The sequence below is a fragment of the Trachinotus anak genome, unplaced genomic scaffold, assembly GCF_046630095.1.
Source record: "Trachinotus anak isolate AG129_WGS33_773 ecotype Australia unplaced genomic scaffold, CSIRO_AGI_Tana_v1 ptg000018l, whole genome shotgun sequence".
Classification (NCBI taxonomy): domain Eukaryota; kingdom Metazoa; phylum Chordata; class Actinopteri; order Carangiformes; family Carangidae; genus Trachinotus; species Trachinotus anak.
Window position 1 is genome coordinate 7,225,922 of NW_027273869.1, and position 16,017 is coordinate 7,241,938.

At 41.7% G+C, this 16,017-nt stretch overlaps 2 protein-coding genes across 6 annotated transcripts in view; one reads left to right on the forward strand and one right to left on the reverse strand.

Annotated features, from left to right (window-relative positions):
• Nucleotides 1-10,749, forward strand: part of LOC139635030 (proton myo-inositol cotransporter-like) — a 67,744-nt gene extending 56,995 nt beyond the window's left edge. For both annotated transcript variants that reach the window (XM_071501935.1, XM_071501936.1), the window contains 6 exons: nucleotides 2,949-3,112; nucleotides 3,206-3,326; nucleotides 5,315-5,440; nucleotides 5,606-5,724; nucleotides 6,222-6,374; nucleotides 7,359-10,749. In XM_071501935.1, coding sequence (XP_071358036.1) covers nucleotides 2,949-3,112; nucleotides 3,206-3,326; nucleotides 5,315-5,440; nucleotides 5,606-5,724; nucleotides 6,222-6,374; nucleotides 7,359-7,585 — 910 coding nt within the window. In that variant the 3' untranslated portion in view covers nucleotides 7,586-10,749. The remainder of the gene's footprint in view (nucleotides 1-2,948; nucleotides 3,113-3,205; nucleotides 3,327-5,314; nucleotides 5,441-5,605; nucleotides 5,725-6,221; nucleotides 6,375-7,358) is intronic.
• Nucleotide 10,750: 1 nt separating this feature from the next.
• LOC139635029 (uncharacterized) lies at nucleotides 10,751-15,925 on the reverse strand. Of its 4 annotated transcripts, none has more exons than XM_071501930.1 (16): nucleotides 15,769-15,925; nucleotides 15,381-15,418; nucleotides 15,248-15,287; nucleotides 14,997-15,144; nucleotides 14,553-14,682; nucleotides 14,355-14,412; nucleotides 14,122-14,236; nucleotides 13,897-13,994; nucleotides 13,179-13,306; nucleotides 12,926-13,092; nucleotides 12,786-12,858; nucleotides 12,650-12,683; nucleotides 12,343-12,370; nucleotides 12,153-12,247; nucleotides 11,229-11,940; nucleotides 10,751-11,114 (listed from the first exon to the last, which is right to left on the reverse strand). In XM_071501930.1, exons 2-16 carry the CDS (start codon nucleotides 15,401-15,403, stop codon nucleotides 10,921-10,923), a joined length of 2,043 nt encoding a protein of 680 aa, XP_071358031.1. In that variant the 5' UTR covers nucleotides 15,404-15,418; nucleotides 15,769-15,925; the 3' UTR covers nucleotides 10,751-10,920. The 4 variants fall into 4 exon arrangements, with proteins under 4 accessions (XP_071358031.1, XP_071358035.1, XP_071358033.1 ...); XM_071501934.1 differs by having other exon boundaries at nucleotides 15,716-15,836; XM_071501932.1 differs by having other exon boundaries at nucleotides 15,516-15,778.
• Between the last annotated feature and the right edge of the window lie 92 nt (nucleotides 15,926-16,017).

A 16,017-nucleotide genomic window follows, 5' to 3' on the forward strand; every position in this document is an offset into this window, starting at 1 on the left:
GCATTCTCATCTGGGGAGAAATTTCCATGAGGCTACTGAGCTGCAGCGCTTCTTTTGTGCGTTGATCTCTCGTCCCAAAATTTCACTTTGTCTCCCAATTGTTTTCCCCTTGACGCTGTGAGAAAAAAAAAAAAGCACGCTCATAAGCAAAGCTGATGCTCTTTGCAGATGTGCACAGAGACGTGAGGAATTAGCACGAGCAGAAATGAAAGTGCCCACCGTATGTTTCTCAAGGTGTTGCCTTCTTATCTCCTGCTAACAGTCAGCACTTCATTACAGCCTGCACTTGTTACTAGAATAACAACTTGACACTTTACACAGGAGGACTTAGAGGATACAAAGGTGCAGAGGGTGGATAATCACAGATAGATCGTGCATCAGGCAGGAACAAGCGCATCCTCTGAGCTTGGTTGGGGGCTTTTTAAGTCCGAGATCTTGTTTCTGAGATGCTTTTATTTATTTGTTATTCATTTATTTAATTATTATAATTTTTAACATCCTGGATCAGTGGTTTAAAAAATTGATCATTGTTTCTGCAGGCTGTTATTCACTGTAGTTTTTAAGTTAGAACAGAGCGTGTGTGTGTGTGTGTGTGTGTGTGTGTGTGTGTGTGTGTGTGTGCACGCTGTAATCAGTAAGATGCAGGGCTGGAGATGGAACACAGCAGGTTCCACTGCTGAGAACCGAAATTGTGCTTTTACTCCCGCTGCTGCTCCGAAACGACGTCATTTCTTTTGTATGTGTGTGCGCGTGTGTGTCTGAGTGCATCCGTACTCGTGAATCTGCGTCTACGTGTGCGTCCATTCAACACATGCATTTCCTGGTATGTGTCTAAGTTTGTCAGACGACTATAACAAGGCCTTCTGTAACTTTTTCTCGCCCCGTGCTCCTGTAGGTCAGGCTTTTAAACCAGAGTTTCACAGCATCTCATTGCTCTCTCTGTTCTGTCTGACTGGAAACCAGAAAAGTATAAGTGTTGTTATGCAAATGTCTTTTTTGGAGGGGAATGAGAAAGAGCGAGCAAGAGCAAGAGAGAGATAACAGTGCTTTTGAAGCGATGAAAAGCGGAATGCTAATTCTGAGTTGCCTGTAGAGACACAGAGGCAGACAATGCTGGAGATATTTTAGTTCTATAATGAGTATTACCTTCCTTTGTATTTGTGTTCTCTAAGGGTTTTGTACGCAGACAGCTTGTGTGCGTGTGTACAAGCCACTGAGGGTGAAAATATGTTTTCTTTCCCATCCATCAGGCACATAGTTTCCATAAAGACACCTTCCATTGGGTTTTTGCGGGTGTATGTGTCTGTGTGGCCATCATCTGCGTTTCTTACACGATATCATGATCGGAGTGGGAAGTGGACCCCATGCAGGTGTCTGTATTGTTGACCGCAGCCTGTTCAGAGGCTTGTTGATGATGATTGGAGGTAATCTGCGTACATGGAGCAACATGGTGCCAGAGTTGCGAGTATAATTATACTGTATGAGGACAGACAAAGAGAGGAGCAGGGGGGAGAGGGGGGAGGCGTTGAAAGTGACTGGTGAGAGACTATTTATAGCTGATCGCTAACTGTCTCGAGATGAGTGGCTGGTGCTGAAGTAGAGAGGCTGCGATTGGTGGATAAGTGTTTGGGCTCTTAAAAAGAATGGCTGCGGTTGGTTTATTGACTTCACTTAATGATTGAACTTTGTTATATCTTATTTATGTTGAACATTTATTTATCAGAATATTGTTTCGGGACCTTTGCATTATTACTTTAAACATGTGTTGGAAGTCGAACTGTTCCTTTAAATAATCAGATTTCTTTACAACGTGACTCCTTAGCTGTGTCCTAATCATAGACTGTATATGAAATTGGACGTAGACTCCGGGTCTGAAAAGTGATGCCAGAAGAACTTGCATTCTATCTAATGACCATCAGGGAGCGTTCAAAAAGAAGTCTGATTGCATTGAAGTCTGTGGGAAACTAACCCTACTTCCAGCTTGATTTATTATGTCAGTTAATATTTTCCTAATGAGTTAATCGTCTCAATCACAACATTCAAGTTTTCTTCAATAGAACATGATGTTCATTATTTAAATTAAGGTCCTATTTAGTGGAAAATAGACGATAAAGCAGGGTATGCATTAGGGCGGGGCCACTGTGTGATTGACAGACTGTACCACACCCAGCAACCTGCCTGACAATTGGGATAGAGTACAGAGCAGGTCAGCTCCAGCCCTCACTCCTCCTCATCTCCACCTTCTTGTCCAAATATGGTTTCTTCAGGTTTCAAAAAACCAAGATGGCGACGGCCAAACTTGGGTCTTCAAAACAGCAGCTCACAAACCAATGGGTGACATCACAGTGGGATCCAACTGCTGGCTCCATCGTAGCCCAACCTATCCCAAGATTAATGAAAATAATATGGCAGTAAACACCGCCCACAGAGAGCCTGAGGATTATACTTTGAAATGTTGGTAATGGGTTTGGGCTCAGTTGAACAACTACTGGTACAAATGTTAACAAAGCCAAAGGCCTTAAAACCTCAAGTAGGTTGCTAGGTGACAGGAGCAGCACTTTGTGATGCAACAGTAAGGGCAGGCACAGCTGGTATACCTGACGGTCTCATTTCAGTTCAGCCTTCGCGGACTATGGCAGCGACGAAGGCCACACCTTTGTGGATTGGGTCATCCGAAGGATGCGGCCCCTAAACTGGGACGCAGCTCTTTTTTCACATGGGACATGACTGCCATGTTCCCACATCTGAGGAACAGTGTTCACATGACTGATGGACACAATGGCCAAAACTACAGAAATAAAAGCCAAATTGTAATAAATTGGAATTGTCCTTTAAACTTTCAGAAATTATATGGTATGAAAAAGGGCCATTTTCCACAGTAAGACTGGGACGGTAGTAGTCACAACAACAGCTATTTAGTCATTTTCTCCTGTGTTTGTGTCCCGCAGGTACTACAGTGCCACCATCCTGCAGATGTCAGGAGTGCGGGACGACAGGCTGGCAATTTGGCTGGCTGGGCTCACCACGCTCACCAACTTCCTGTTTACCCTGCTGGGAGTGTGGCTGGTGGAGAGAGTGGGACGCAGGAAGCTCACTCTGAGCAGCATCATAGGTACGTCACTCAAACCGTCCACATCAAGATGTGATGTGTTTATGTCCTACTGATGCTTTTTTGTAAGGTTACGAATGTCATGTTTTTCTACAGGTACATGTTTAAGCTTGAGTCTTTTGGCCATCGGTTTTCTGATATCTGCCCAGCACAGTCCTCCTGTCACCTTTCACCCATTAGACCCTGCCATTGCCAACTCTACCTGCTCCAAGTACCAGTGAGTACACACACATTGTTTTTTGGTTCCAAGCAGCTTTCATCACTGCTGAAACACTGATATCTCCCTCTATTACCAACCATAAACAAAAATTACTGAGCAGTTCCAGCGCAATTATCCAGCATATCCTGATCCTGATCCAAATAAGAGTTTTTAAAGACTGTAGGACCTAAAATTGTTTTGTGAGAGCAGACCTTTGTTTGAGCCCGGAAGTTACTCCCTCAGCAAACTGAGATCCCAAAGATAGAAAGTTAAGAAAAACGTTACAGTGTTTGAAATGGAAAAATTCAACAATCAGGTGTCTTCTGAGGATTGAAGTTATTTAATAATTAGATAGTTTTTAAGCATACTTTTTTGCCACATTATGCACAAATATAGATAAAAACACAAAGGTCTAAAAAGAAAAAAGAAGAAGCAAGATTTGCTTCTAAACCATAACATTGTAAAAGAAAAGCAAAACCCATGTTTTTTAAGATTCGTGCCCTTTACCCAGCACTCTGATCAGTTACACGTCTGTACATTAGAAAAGGCCTGAGTCATAGTATTGAAGACAACATTTATCCTGATGTTTCTGCGTGTTGTGAAGGAAACAACTGTGTAAAGATGCTGTGTAAATATTGTTCATGTCTATATGACTTTTATCATCTCCCAAACTAGGTCCAAATCTGCTCCAATTCACTTCATTGTCTCCATTAGCAACAAAGGGCAAACACACACCCTCACTCAGACACTCTGAGTGTGTTTCCGTGCGAGACAGAGATCAGCTGCTTCTATGTCCCAATTTACTCTCACTTACACAGACACCAGATGAAACTCGTGTGTAACGACGGTCTTTCATCATAACAACAAACAACACCTAATGGACTCGCTGTCCGGCACCCACACACTGCAGCGCACAAACGCAGAGGTAATTTGAAGAGATGAGTGCTTTTACCACACTGTAGTGGCTTCATTTAGTTCACTTTACTCCATATGAGCCCACACACTCCCTCGCTCTCCACGGCGGCATCATGGGAGCGCCAGAGCCACCGCAGGCCTCCCTATACCCATTGAGGGTGGGACGTCCCATTTAAGGATGTACTCTTAAGGTGTCCCCAGTTGGGTTTGACTATAGGTGGGAAATGATGCAATCCTCTGGATATGTTACCCTTAAATGATCAATTGACCATTCTCCTAAACCCTGCACCTCTGTTGTTGCCTGTCAAGCTTTCAATGTTTACAATGATATTAGTATTATACACACTTTCCGATTGCAGAACGAGTGTTACCTGGAGCTCGGCTGTTGCATCTTTCTCCTCACGTTCCTTCAGTGTTTACTTAAGCTTCCTTCAGCTAATACTTGGTTTTGTTTTCATCCAGCTGACCTCAGTGTGTAATTGGAGCAAGGTGCCCTGCGCACAGGCAGGCGGCACGCTGCAAAAATAGACCTCTGAAACGAAACACGCTTTTTATGCAGTTCCATCAGGCACGGCAACAACAAACCTGATGCAGCTGCATGAAAAGCAAAGCGCGCCCTTGTTTGTCGGTAAATCAGTTACCCTGTTACTGCTAATCACATAACTGATGTGATGAGAGGCACTTTTAATTAACAAAGACGTAACAGAGGGACAAGGGAAGACAGATGAAAGATAATGATGGTGAATCACACGCCATGTTTTTGTGTTCCTAATTTTGATTTATCACTTCCTGAATCTGGGAACAGTCCATACATTAATTTCATTTGTGTAATGAGGCAAGTCCCAATTCATGGGCGCAGATTGCTGTTCTCTGTTATGATATAAAAGTGTATTTAGACTAGTAGAGGAGTAGAGTGTTTGTCTAGAGTTAGCCTACAGCGCCAACTCTATATTATACTTTTAAAGTGTTTGTCAGTATTCTGCAGAAGTCAATATACAGGAAAAAAACAATGCAAAGTAAAGGAATGCCACATCGATTGTGTTCAGGAAGATTATAGCTAATGTGTGTTGTGTGTGCTGTCTGGCTCACAGGCTGTGTGAGCCGTGCATGCTGGACCCTGGATGTGGTTTCTGTTACCGTGAGAATGGCTCGGTGCTCCTCACCTCCTCCTGCGTTCCCGTCAATAAGGCCTCCACCGAGCAAGCAGCGTGGGGCAGGTGAGTCATAGGATGCTGCATGAGCATGTGCATGTTTGGGACGCAGTACAGGGGAGGGAGAAACTTTTCTAATATCAATGTGAAATGACGCCTTGCACCTTGAATTGGACGCGGATGTCAAGAGTGATTAAAAGAAGATTCGTGAATGCGCCTCCTCCCTTCCAGATGCTCCAACTCCAGCCTGATCAGAGAGCACACCTACTGGGCCTATAACTACTGCCCCACCTCCTACTCCTGGCTGGTCTTACTGGCTCTGGTGCTCTACCTTGCTGCTTTCGCTCCAGGTAAGAGAGTTTGTACGTCCGGTTGCAATTGTCAGATCAGTGTGACAGTATTTTAATATTTGGTCCTCTCTAAATTTAAGGTTTTTCTCACATAAGCAATATAATTTCACCCAGTATAACATAGTGTATTATTAGTGTATTATCGGTGTGTCCTCATTTGGTTCTGGCCCTTGTTCTCTCTGCTGGCTGAAGTAATCAGCGACCATAAATCCCCATCAGGTCTTGAAAAAGCAGATGGAATCTGCAGCCAATCACTGCTGCTTTGCACTATTGTTTTTTCCACTGTGACTGTGGCAGAGAGCCTCACATTGATGGACTGCTGGCTGCACCCCCAAATGAAAGTGAATTCCAGGAATTTAAATATGCCATATAGACACAGACTGGTCATTTTTTTGGCCCATGTGGACAAACAGGAATGTAATCTCATCCGTTCTTCTGTTTAAACTTGTCTCCACCTCCTCATAAGGAAAGGCTCACCTCTTATCTTGCTCTCTCAGGGATGGGTCCAATGCCATGGACCATCAACTCAGAAATCTACCCTCTGTGGGCGAGGAGCACAGGAAACGCCTGCGCAGCTGGAGTCAACTGGACCTTCAATATTCTGGTTTCTCTCACCTTCCTCCACCTGGCTCAGTACTTCACCTACTACGGTCAGTTTCTGGGCTGCAGCGCTATGAGGGAAACTATTTACCTTAGAGATGGCGACAAAAGTAGGAAAGCTCCTGCATTTCTTTCTCTCTTACAAACCCAGTCAACCTGAACTCAAGACTAATTGTAATCAGACTAAACACTTGTGTCAAGGACAGTTACTCCTCACCGTCAGTGCTGCCCTTCCTCATCCATTTCCTACACAACACCACAGCAGATGTTGTGTAACATCCATTCATCCTTACCCTACGTCACAACCAGCAAGGAGGTAACAGCTGAGTTATACCCCCGAGGCGGTGCAGACCATTTCTTTTCCCACCAACCCTCTTCTGTACCTCCTCAGTCCATGTGTCGCAACAGCAGGTTTCTCCTCAGACAGGAAGGACCTGACCTTTCGTGGAGCTGCCAATCGATCCATTAGGGGTGCTTGTGGAGGCATCCTGAGATGCTGCGGGTTAATGATCGATTTGAGTCGTTCACTCGTTTATCCTGTTTATAAAAAACATTCACATAATGTAACGTAACCATGTCGTTTAATGGTAACGGTGTTTAGCATAATGCAATGTTGTCTGTACATTTAAATGTCATTTTGTCGTGACAAGGAAAAAAATTGAGATCACAGTAGCCAGGAAATCTCATTAAGCATCTGTCACTGTGTCTGTATGACCGCTCTTTCTGGGTGTGTTTGTCTCCATGTAGTTATTGCCTTTCCCTGTTAACCCTGCTGTAATGCCACATTGACAGTTGCATGTTACTTATAGTTCACATTTACCGTAGTGCTCTCAGTAGCCTGAGAGCACTATTTCGATTTGGTGAAACATTTTCATTTTTCAGTGCACACACATCTGCCCCCAGGATCTCCCGTGGCCATCGCTGTTTTTTTTTTCTGTCACAAATGAGAGCATTTAGAAAAAGTACTGTATCTCGTTTCTTGTGTTATTGGGTGGCTGTCCTTAGTGACAGTGTGTTCTTTTTGTCTTCCCCAGGGGCCTTTTTCCTCTACTCCAGCCTGGCCTTGCTAGGTTTTGTCTTCATCTATGGCTGCCTGCCAGAGACCAAAGCCCGGCGCCTGGAGGAGATCGAGGCGCTGTTCGAAAACCAGCTTTGTTCTTGCGGCGCCTCCGATTCAGATGAAGGGCGGCAGGTCGAGTACATTCGGGTCAAAGGTTCAAACTATCATCTATCGGACAACGATGCATCTGACGTGGACTAGAGAAAGTGTTAGTGTTGGTAATGTCCCTCTGGATGTTTCATTAGCTTTGGTGATTACTGAAACATGCACAATGGTTAGGTCTGTAACATTTATATTTTTTTGTGTGAGAACTGAGGAGTCATTGATGGTTAGAAATAAAAGTTTAAAAAGGCCTTTGGGTTGTATCAGTAATGTGAGTTCACTTTCAAATCAGTCAATTCAGGAACCCAATGCTTTAGTTTGAGTATGAATGTTCTGTTTTCAGCTGAGGGTGAACTGACAGCAAATCTGGAGTCACACCTGCTTTAGTCAACAGCTGAATTCATGTGGAAAAGGTTAAAACATTCCTCTTTCCACACATAATAGATCTGAACATAATTATACAGGTCCAGTGTCTTTTTCATGGACACTTGGGCAGGAAACATGACTGTTGAACACAATGAAAATACAAAATATAAGGGACTCTTCCTCCCTCATGTCCACTGATGATGATGTGCTTTACAAAAGGGGTTGTGGTCCAGAGTCAGGAAAATGTCCCTAATATTCAGTATATTCATTTGTTAAATATTAATTATGATTTAAACGTGATGTTGTACGTTCAGTATAAAAAGTATATAAATGACACAGCTGTCCTACGGCATCAAGTCGCTACAGTAAATGTGATCTTGGAAACCAGGTTTGTGCGTCCACACAATTTCCGCTGCCATGCCAGCAGTTGTAACTTATCGTTGGTCTACAGCATAGTACCATTATGCCTTTTTATGTGAAGCACATCTCAGTTAAGTGTCATTTAAGCTTGTAGCATTGCACATTAATGTCAGTTCCTCATGATGTTTAAGTTTGTCTCTGGTCTCACGAGTTCATGATAAGCAAACACCAGAGATGCACAGTATATTATTTAAATTTAGCAAACTTGTATTGTCAGTGGGTGCCTAAGCAAAACCACTAACCACTGTAGTAGCACTCAAAGGAGTCTGCTTTTCAGGCATTTACTTCTGTTGCCTCTAAAAATGCAGTTTTTAACATAATACTATGGAGACTACAGTTAAATGTCACTCTGTCATGACCTACACTACGATCCAATGTTATAAACTTGCATGTCTCATGAACTGTAGCTGGTTGTTATTGCTGGATATACTGTACCCAGTGAACCGTTTAATATCCAGCAAAGACGATCAATCTGTTCTGTCCGTGGTGGTAAAGTAAAACTTTAGTTTCATGATTGAGATTTCAAGTGTTTCATTCTGTCTTAACATGATAATATTAGTGCCTGTGTATTGTGAAGGTGCCTAATGGCCATTTTTCAGTCACATTCCCTAAGTGGACATGTATGTATTACATCATGTTATGGTAACTACTATGTCTACATAGCTTTTTTTTATTTGACATGTACATATTTGCATTTCAGCTGTGATGGAATATTATTTTTTTACTATCATTTCATGTATTTACATTTGTGTCTTCCTCCATAGCCTTATGTACAAATAGCAGAGCATATCATTTATGTGGTGCTTGTGTTAAAAGCTGAGGAGTAGGATTTAGTGTAATTTGCCAGTGTTGTTTTGTAAAGTGAAACTGTGTGAGGTTACACCTTGTTAGTCACTTAGGTTTCAGTGTATCAAAAACTGTTAACACCGGAGTAACTTTATGTAACAAAACAAAACCGGTAAATGAGACGTTAACAGGTTGCGCTGTTACTGTTACAGGGTTCTCATGTCAGATTGAGGACAGTCCATAATTTTTGGCATGTGGCTCCTGACCCATGATGTATTAATAGGATTTAAAACCACTTTTTAAAGAACTCGTTTATCAAATGTCACGACACAATGTAATGACATCCGAAGTGACCCATCAAAGTTGAATAGTCTTTTCAAGGTGTCACATTCACACGTGGATGCCTATGGAAATGGTAGATCAGTATCAAAGCAACTAGAACCATATTCCCATGATAAATGGTGAGAGAGTAACATAACATATTAGCACATGGAAACCTTTTCACTGTCCTTTAAAGAACATAGAAAACACAATCATAGATTTCCCAAAAGAAGTTTTACGGGACCATATTCAGCCCATTATCTACAAATCATTACAGTCTATATCTGCTGATCAGTTTCCAAAGCAAGTCAGACGTTTCTGACTGATTCCCTTCCCCTACAAGCAGTCGCTGATTTCCATTCATTTCAATAAGCAACCAAACTTGCACGCAGGTTTAACTTGCTAGAAATAGGTATAAAATTGTGGTGAACATTTAAAACAAGACAACATCAGTACAAAAAAAAAAAAACAATAAAAGGTCACCTTAAAAATTTCATATATGCTTTTGAAAGTGATCGGCAATAATGTTAAGTAGCTGTGTTTTGTAGTTATGAAGCTAAAACGTGCAAAACATCTGGAGTATGGTCCTTTAAGCCAATGGGGTAAAGGAACCTAGCAGTTTACATAATTTTTGGTAATAAGTTATGGTGAGAAATATCCTGTGTATCCTGTTTGTTCAGTTATCACAAAAGATGATTGACTTAGACCAGTTTTTCTGCTCTGTAAGTTAAACATTTGCATCAGTCCTTTCTAAAATTGGCTTGTTGACCTTTTCAACTAATGGCAACTACTTTCTATGGGCTTAAGAGTAAAGAATAACCATGATTCAAAATGTGAAGGTACTGTTGTTACTGTTAGTTTCATTTGGTTCAGGATGAGGTGTCTCAAAACCACGCAAATCTAGTTTTGTACTGAGAGTATTATTACAGATTAAACACACACACACACACACAAACACACAACCACACACATGAAGCCATCCATAACACAGATTGTGTAATAAAAACTTGTGTTGACCAAATATTTAACGTGATCGTTTCAGACTGCACCTTATTAAAACCAGTGTGGTGCCCAGCCCTTAACATCCTGTGGTGTTAACGCCGTCCTCTACCACAGTGGGGACATTTAATGTGTACCTGTGGTGAAATGGTTGCAGTTTTTCTCTATGTGAACCAGCTATGTGTGTTTCTACAGTTTACGAGGAACTACAAAAACATAAAAAATCTAAATGAGTGCTGTATAGTTTATTTGATTATTGTTCAAGCTGTAAATGTTTTGCTAGAGTTTATATTCTATAAAGAATAAATATCTTCATGAAATCTTAACACTTGAATATGTATATGGGGAAAGAAATAAACTTATGAAGCAGAGTAAGGCTTTGGGGTTTTATTTCACTGTGTCTATCACAGCTTTATGAACAAACACTATGAAAACTTTTAGTGCTTAAAACAAACTGTTAAATATTGTTTTAAAATTAAAAATGCATGCACAGAACAGGCATGTTATTCTATTTCCTGCTATCTTCCTTCAGTCCATCCTTATCATCCCTCTTTCTCCCTCTGCTTAAGCAGGAGCAAAATGTCGGCTATTTGCTGAAGTGTTTCAGCTTCTTCTGGGGGTCTGTTAACTCTGGTGGCAGACGTGACCTCCTCCCTTGCATTATCCAAGAGGTCTTTCATCGGAGGCTCATTTTCTTGTTGCCCTCTCTGGGCTCTGCTCTCTTCATTCTCCTTACCTAAATCAGAGACGAGAAAGCATGGAAACAAGTATTTAACAAAATCAATGTTATTAGTTTCCTTCTGAAGTTTCTCAGTGTACACATGAAGTGACACACTCCATCATGTTGTACCTTTGCCATAAGTCATGCTCAGAGCATCCGTAAAGGGGTTTATGGGTCTCTGCAGGAATACTTTGCCATCACTGGTGTGAGCAGTGAATTTGTTTATAATTCTGCTGCCTGATATGGAGCCAGCCTTGGATTTCTTCTTGCCCCAGGGCGTATGCTCCCCTCCGCTCCTCGTGTTGCGTGATGATGAAGCTGCGCGTGTGTTCGGCTCTGCAGTAGTATCTGTCTGCCTCCCTGTGGCTGGATGTTGTACTGACATATCAACAGGTGGCAGGTACAAGTCGAACCCAGGGGCTCTGGACGCACCATCTTCATTTAAGCTGCACTGAGTAGAGGCATTGCACATCTCAGCTGTGGGAATGTCGGCAGTTTGAGTTCCGGCATCTCGAGTTTCACTGGGTGTTTTTTTGCATTTGCAAAGCCCTGGGCTTTGAGTTTCAGCCAGAGGGTGAGGAGATGCAAACTGAGCTGTGCCGCTTCCTGTCTGTTGGTTGCTACTTCCTAAGGCTTTATCTGGGCAAATCATGTTCTCTATAACTTCCTGATCAACTCTGAAGTTCATTCTGGGTTTTATGAGTGGAGTGAGAGGCTTGGGGTGGGAGCGTCTCTGTTGCAGTTTCCCCTGTGAGCCCTGGTTTGGGGTCTCTGCACAACAGGCCTGTTCCATATATGAATTAGCAGAAGCCTGGAGACATGGCTGACAGTACTCTTCATCCTAAAACACAGTTAGAAAAGGAAAACACACTGGCAAAGCTGTTAAATAAAAAAATAAGACCAAACTTTACTGTGGCTTGAACAGAGTTGTAGATAGGTGGTCCCTCTGGAAAAGTTATCACTTTCACTACTGACTTAAAAAAAAAACTCATCCGTGAATCTACAGTCAACAGCAACAAGTAGGACAAATCTTCCTAATGTAACTTAACTTACATCATTTGAGTCTGAACTGAGGTAACCCCCTTCACAAGAGTAACTTGGCAAATATCCAACACCATTCATGGGGCCATTGTTGTGTCCAGGACATGCTGTGGGATTAAAAAAGGCATCTATTCATTTTTTTCTTCCTCCAATACATACAAAATAAATGGGCAACTTAGTTGGAGATATTCAGGAAACTTACAAAAGTTTATGTCACTGCAGTTGGAGAGCTGAGAAGGAAACAGAGCTGACATGTAAAACTGCAAGTGGCCACATCAAATGTGCACTATACCAAAAAAAATTAACAAATACTGTAAAAAAAACTCTGTACAATAGCTCATGATGATTGAAGAACAACCAAGGTAAATTTTCCTAATGATAAACTTAGCACAGATTTTTATTGTTTGTTTTCAGTCAATTCAATATTAGTTCCATGACAATTACAAACTCTACCACTTGGTGGCAGTGAAAGGCTACCTTAACCTTAACACACATGCCCGAGAGTTTACCTCCATTCCCCTGGTCTGTGTGTCAGGGACAGTTCTGACAGTAAAGATTAAGAAAGAAAACCCAACATAAGAACATCTTGAGAGAATGATGCATGTCAAAAATAATACATTGTTTACTTATATATCAAGCGCTTACTGTGGTGCTGAAGATTTGACTGGTGTTGCATCCTTGAGATGTATCTTTGATTTTGCACTCCCAAATTGAGAAGCTGAAATTAAATTTAATGTGAACCTGAAGAAAAAAAGACTTATTGTGCTTGTTGTAATAGTTTTTACCTTCACTTTCATATTCATCATTACTGAAGCCCCTAAAGACATCCTCCTCAAACTGCTGCTCAGGTTCTGACTGGTTAAGCGTGAAGTCCAACATGGGCCCCTTGTCCTCTGGTTGGTTAAGACAGAAGCTGACCTCATGTCCTGCAGGGTCTCTTACCTCTGTTTCACTGTGATAACACACATGTGCTTTGAGTGGTGGCCAGTTAATTCAAGGACAGAAAATAACCCATCTACATTCCAGTGGTTTCCTCACTCTGGCTCTGGACTTCCAAACAGAACTTGGGCTGCTGTGGGTGTCTCCAGTTGGTAGAGGGGTGGGTTTGATCCACAGGACCAGAGCATGTTGTCCGTCATACCTCGGGGCTGGGAAAAAGGCTGGAACTAACAAAATTAATTCAGAACAAATTTTAGAATAGCATCACATTTGGGAATACACTGTCACCTGTTAATGCCCAAACCATCATAGGAGCTCATAGTTAGCTCCAAGAAATAGGTTGGGCAATGACCAAAGACCAGTGTAAAATACTATTTCTGACACATCTGCAGACACAGAGAAGTAGAACTAGGCATGATTAGTTCTTTATTTCTCAGATAATACAGATGTTGCAAAGCCATATTGATTGTTTTGTTGTCGTAATTTACAGATCTGTGCACTTCACAATTGACACTGCTATGACAAATTGACAAATTTGCCAAAACGCTTTCATCTGCTGACAGTTGACATGGCAGTTGGCCCTCTTGCTTTATTCAGGGTGTGCACTGGGTATGGTAGTTTTTTAACCAAAGCAAAATATTACCTCAAGGCGAAATGCAAAGCAGGATTCTAATAGGCTGATATTTTCTTATGTGCAAAATCTATGATAACCTGTTTAACAGCATCAACATAAATGCAGCAGCCATCTCTAACTATGGAATAGTGTTGTTATATTAATGTTAAATATATTCCTTGAAAATATAATAAATTTCACTACCTTGATCTGCTGCAGGCCTGAGGTGCCCCAGGGTGGAGGGGAGCAGTGAGGAAGCAGCTGTGTCTGTGTCTGGCCTCTCAGCTGCAGTGGGAATATTCCTGAGGAGCGCAGTTTGATTTAGCCTAAATTGCATAAAATATTCTCATGCAAAGTAAAAATGCCTAATTAACATGACATAATTTTATTTTCTGCAAGTGTGATGTATAAAATGCTTCAGAGCACCACCTTGGCCTGAGGAGGCTGATGAAGTCGAGGAGAAAGGGCTGAGGGGGTCAGCTATGGGTGGAAGGTAGTCAGATGCACTGTTGTCGGAGAAAGCTGACTCCAACACTGGTGACAACTCGTGATAGAGAAACATAAGCAACTTTTTATCGAAAGGTTTCAAACATTTGTCTATGTTCAGCTAAATTTACTGAGATAAGAAATACTGCAGCGTGAATAAATGTTAAGTAACTAACCTGCCGACACTTGAACCCTGGTGGAATAACCTGCGTTCGCTTTCTCGTTCCTTCAACACTATATATTGACATAGAAGTGATTCGGTGTGTTATTCATTATTCACATAACAAACTCTTGCTGCCTGCTACAGTTTGGTTACTGAGGTGGACTCTAATGCAATTATGTTGGGCAATTTGACAAAATCACTCCAGCTGTACCTGCACTGAGGCTGGCTCTCAACAAGACTCAGCTGTGATGGAGAACAGGGACTCATTGGCAGTACCAGGGGCTTATTTTGCTTACTGGATCCTCTTTTACTGCTGCCGAGAACTGCTACTTTAGGAGGATCTGAAAAACACAAGCAGTTTTTCCTGCCATGCTTTGCCATACTCAGGCAGTAATAATGGAGCATAGTGGTGGAGACGAGTCTGTAATATTTTTAAAGCATTCATTATGCAAAACATTGTCATATGATGTTTTACTATTTAGAAAAGTATTTTATTGTATTGTAGCTTCTGTGTCTGATATCTCATTACAAAACAAACCAGACTATATGTTATTATTTTTATCATCTTTCAGACTACTCTGGGTTAAGACACTTTAGGAGAGGGCAGTTCATGATTGGCCTGGACTTGTGTAATGTCTTTAATTTAACCTCTCACCTTTCTTTTCTTTCTTAGCAGCAATCTGATTGACAATGAACAGAGTCACCAGGTCCATGCTCGCAGAACCAGTGCGTCCAGGGGATGCTGGCAAAGCTATCCCCATGTTTTTCAATTTCTGTTGCATTTTTCCCTTTTCAAAGAACTCCTGAGAGAAAAGAGCAAAACTTTAAAACTTAGGTGGACACATGGAAGGGAAACTACACTTGTTACCGTCTTGTAAAATGATTTAAAAAATATTTGGCTGTCACCCTCTGCTTTTTTGCGTCGTTCTTCATCACTAAGCGGTTCCTGCAATGGGAGTAGTTACAATTTTCACGTAGTTCACATTAACAAACTTCAGTTTTGCTAACGTCTATGGGCTAACGTTAAACATTAGCTTACCTTGAACCCCCGACCCAATTCATTTTCAACGGCTGTAACTAGGAAAGAGCGAGGAAAACTTCAGCGGGGAGTGTGTGGAAATATAGTTAATGTGTGTGTGAAAGCTCAGGGCACACTTTTTGTTAGGTGGCTAACCTTAGCCAAAGCTTTTGCTCTGAATATGTAAAGGTGCGGAGGAGCTATCGCTGTCCATTCACACGCAACTTAATAAACGTCTGTTAACCACTAGTGTAAAACCGTTAGAGATTAATGCTGCTTTCAACAATAATAAAAATTGTTGTGACATATTTACTGCCAATAAATAAATAAAATCAGAGGATTCCGTGTAAACATACAGTATGTACAGCATATAGAGTCTATGCAGTAGACACAGTAGAGGCGGATTTACTTGCGTCCATCACGCAGCCAGTCCTGTTTCTGCCGGGGGCGCGACCAATGAAAACAGCCGCCGCGAAAGCGTATGACGGAAATAAGTAGCGTCAAGTTAGCGGAAACGCTTACACTCGAGTCAAGAAGTTGTCAGAATTGAGTTTAAAAAATAAAATAAAAAAAAAAACCTGCTCTTAACGGCGCGGTTTATAATATGCCTTTAGCACAGGGGAAGTTGCCGTTGAGGTTTTATTTTGATAGGTGCAAC

What these genes read in the sequence shown, in the direction of transcription:
- LOC139635029 (XM_071501930.1), bottom strand. Translation starts at nt 15,403, where the DNA reads ATGAATTGGGTCGGGGGTTCAAG. An exon ending in CAGGGTTCAAGTGTCGGCAG is followed by an intron (nt 14,237 to 14,354) that starts GTTAGTTACTTA and finishes CTCTATCACGAG; the next exon opens with TTGTCACCAGTGTTGGAGTC. An exon ending in TGATGAATATGAAAGTGAAG is followed by an intron (nt 12,859 to 12,925) that starts GTAAAAACTATT and finishes ATTTAATTTCAG; the next exon opens with CTTCTCAATTTGGGAGTGCA.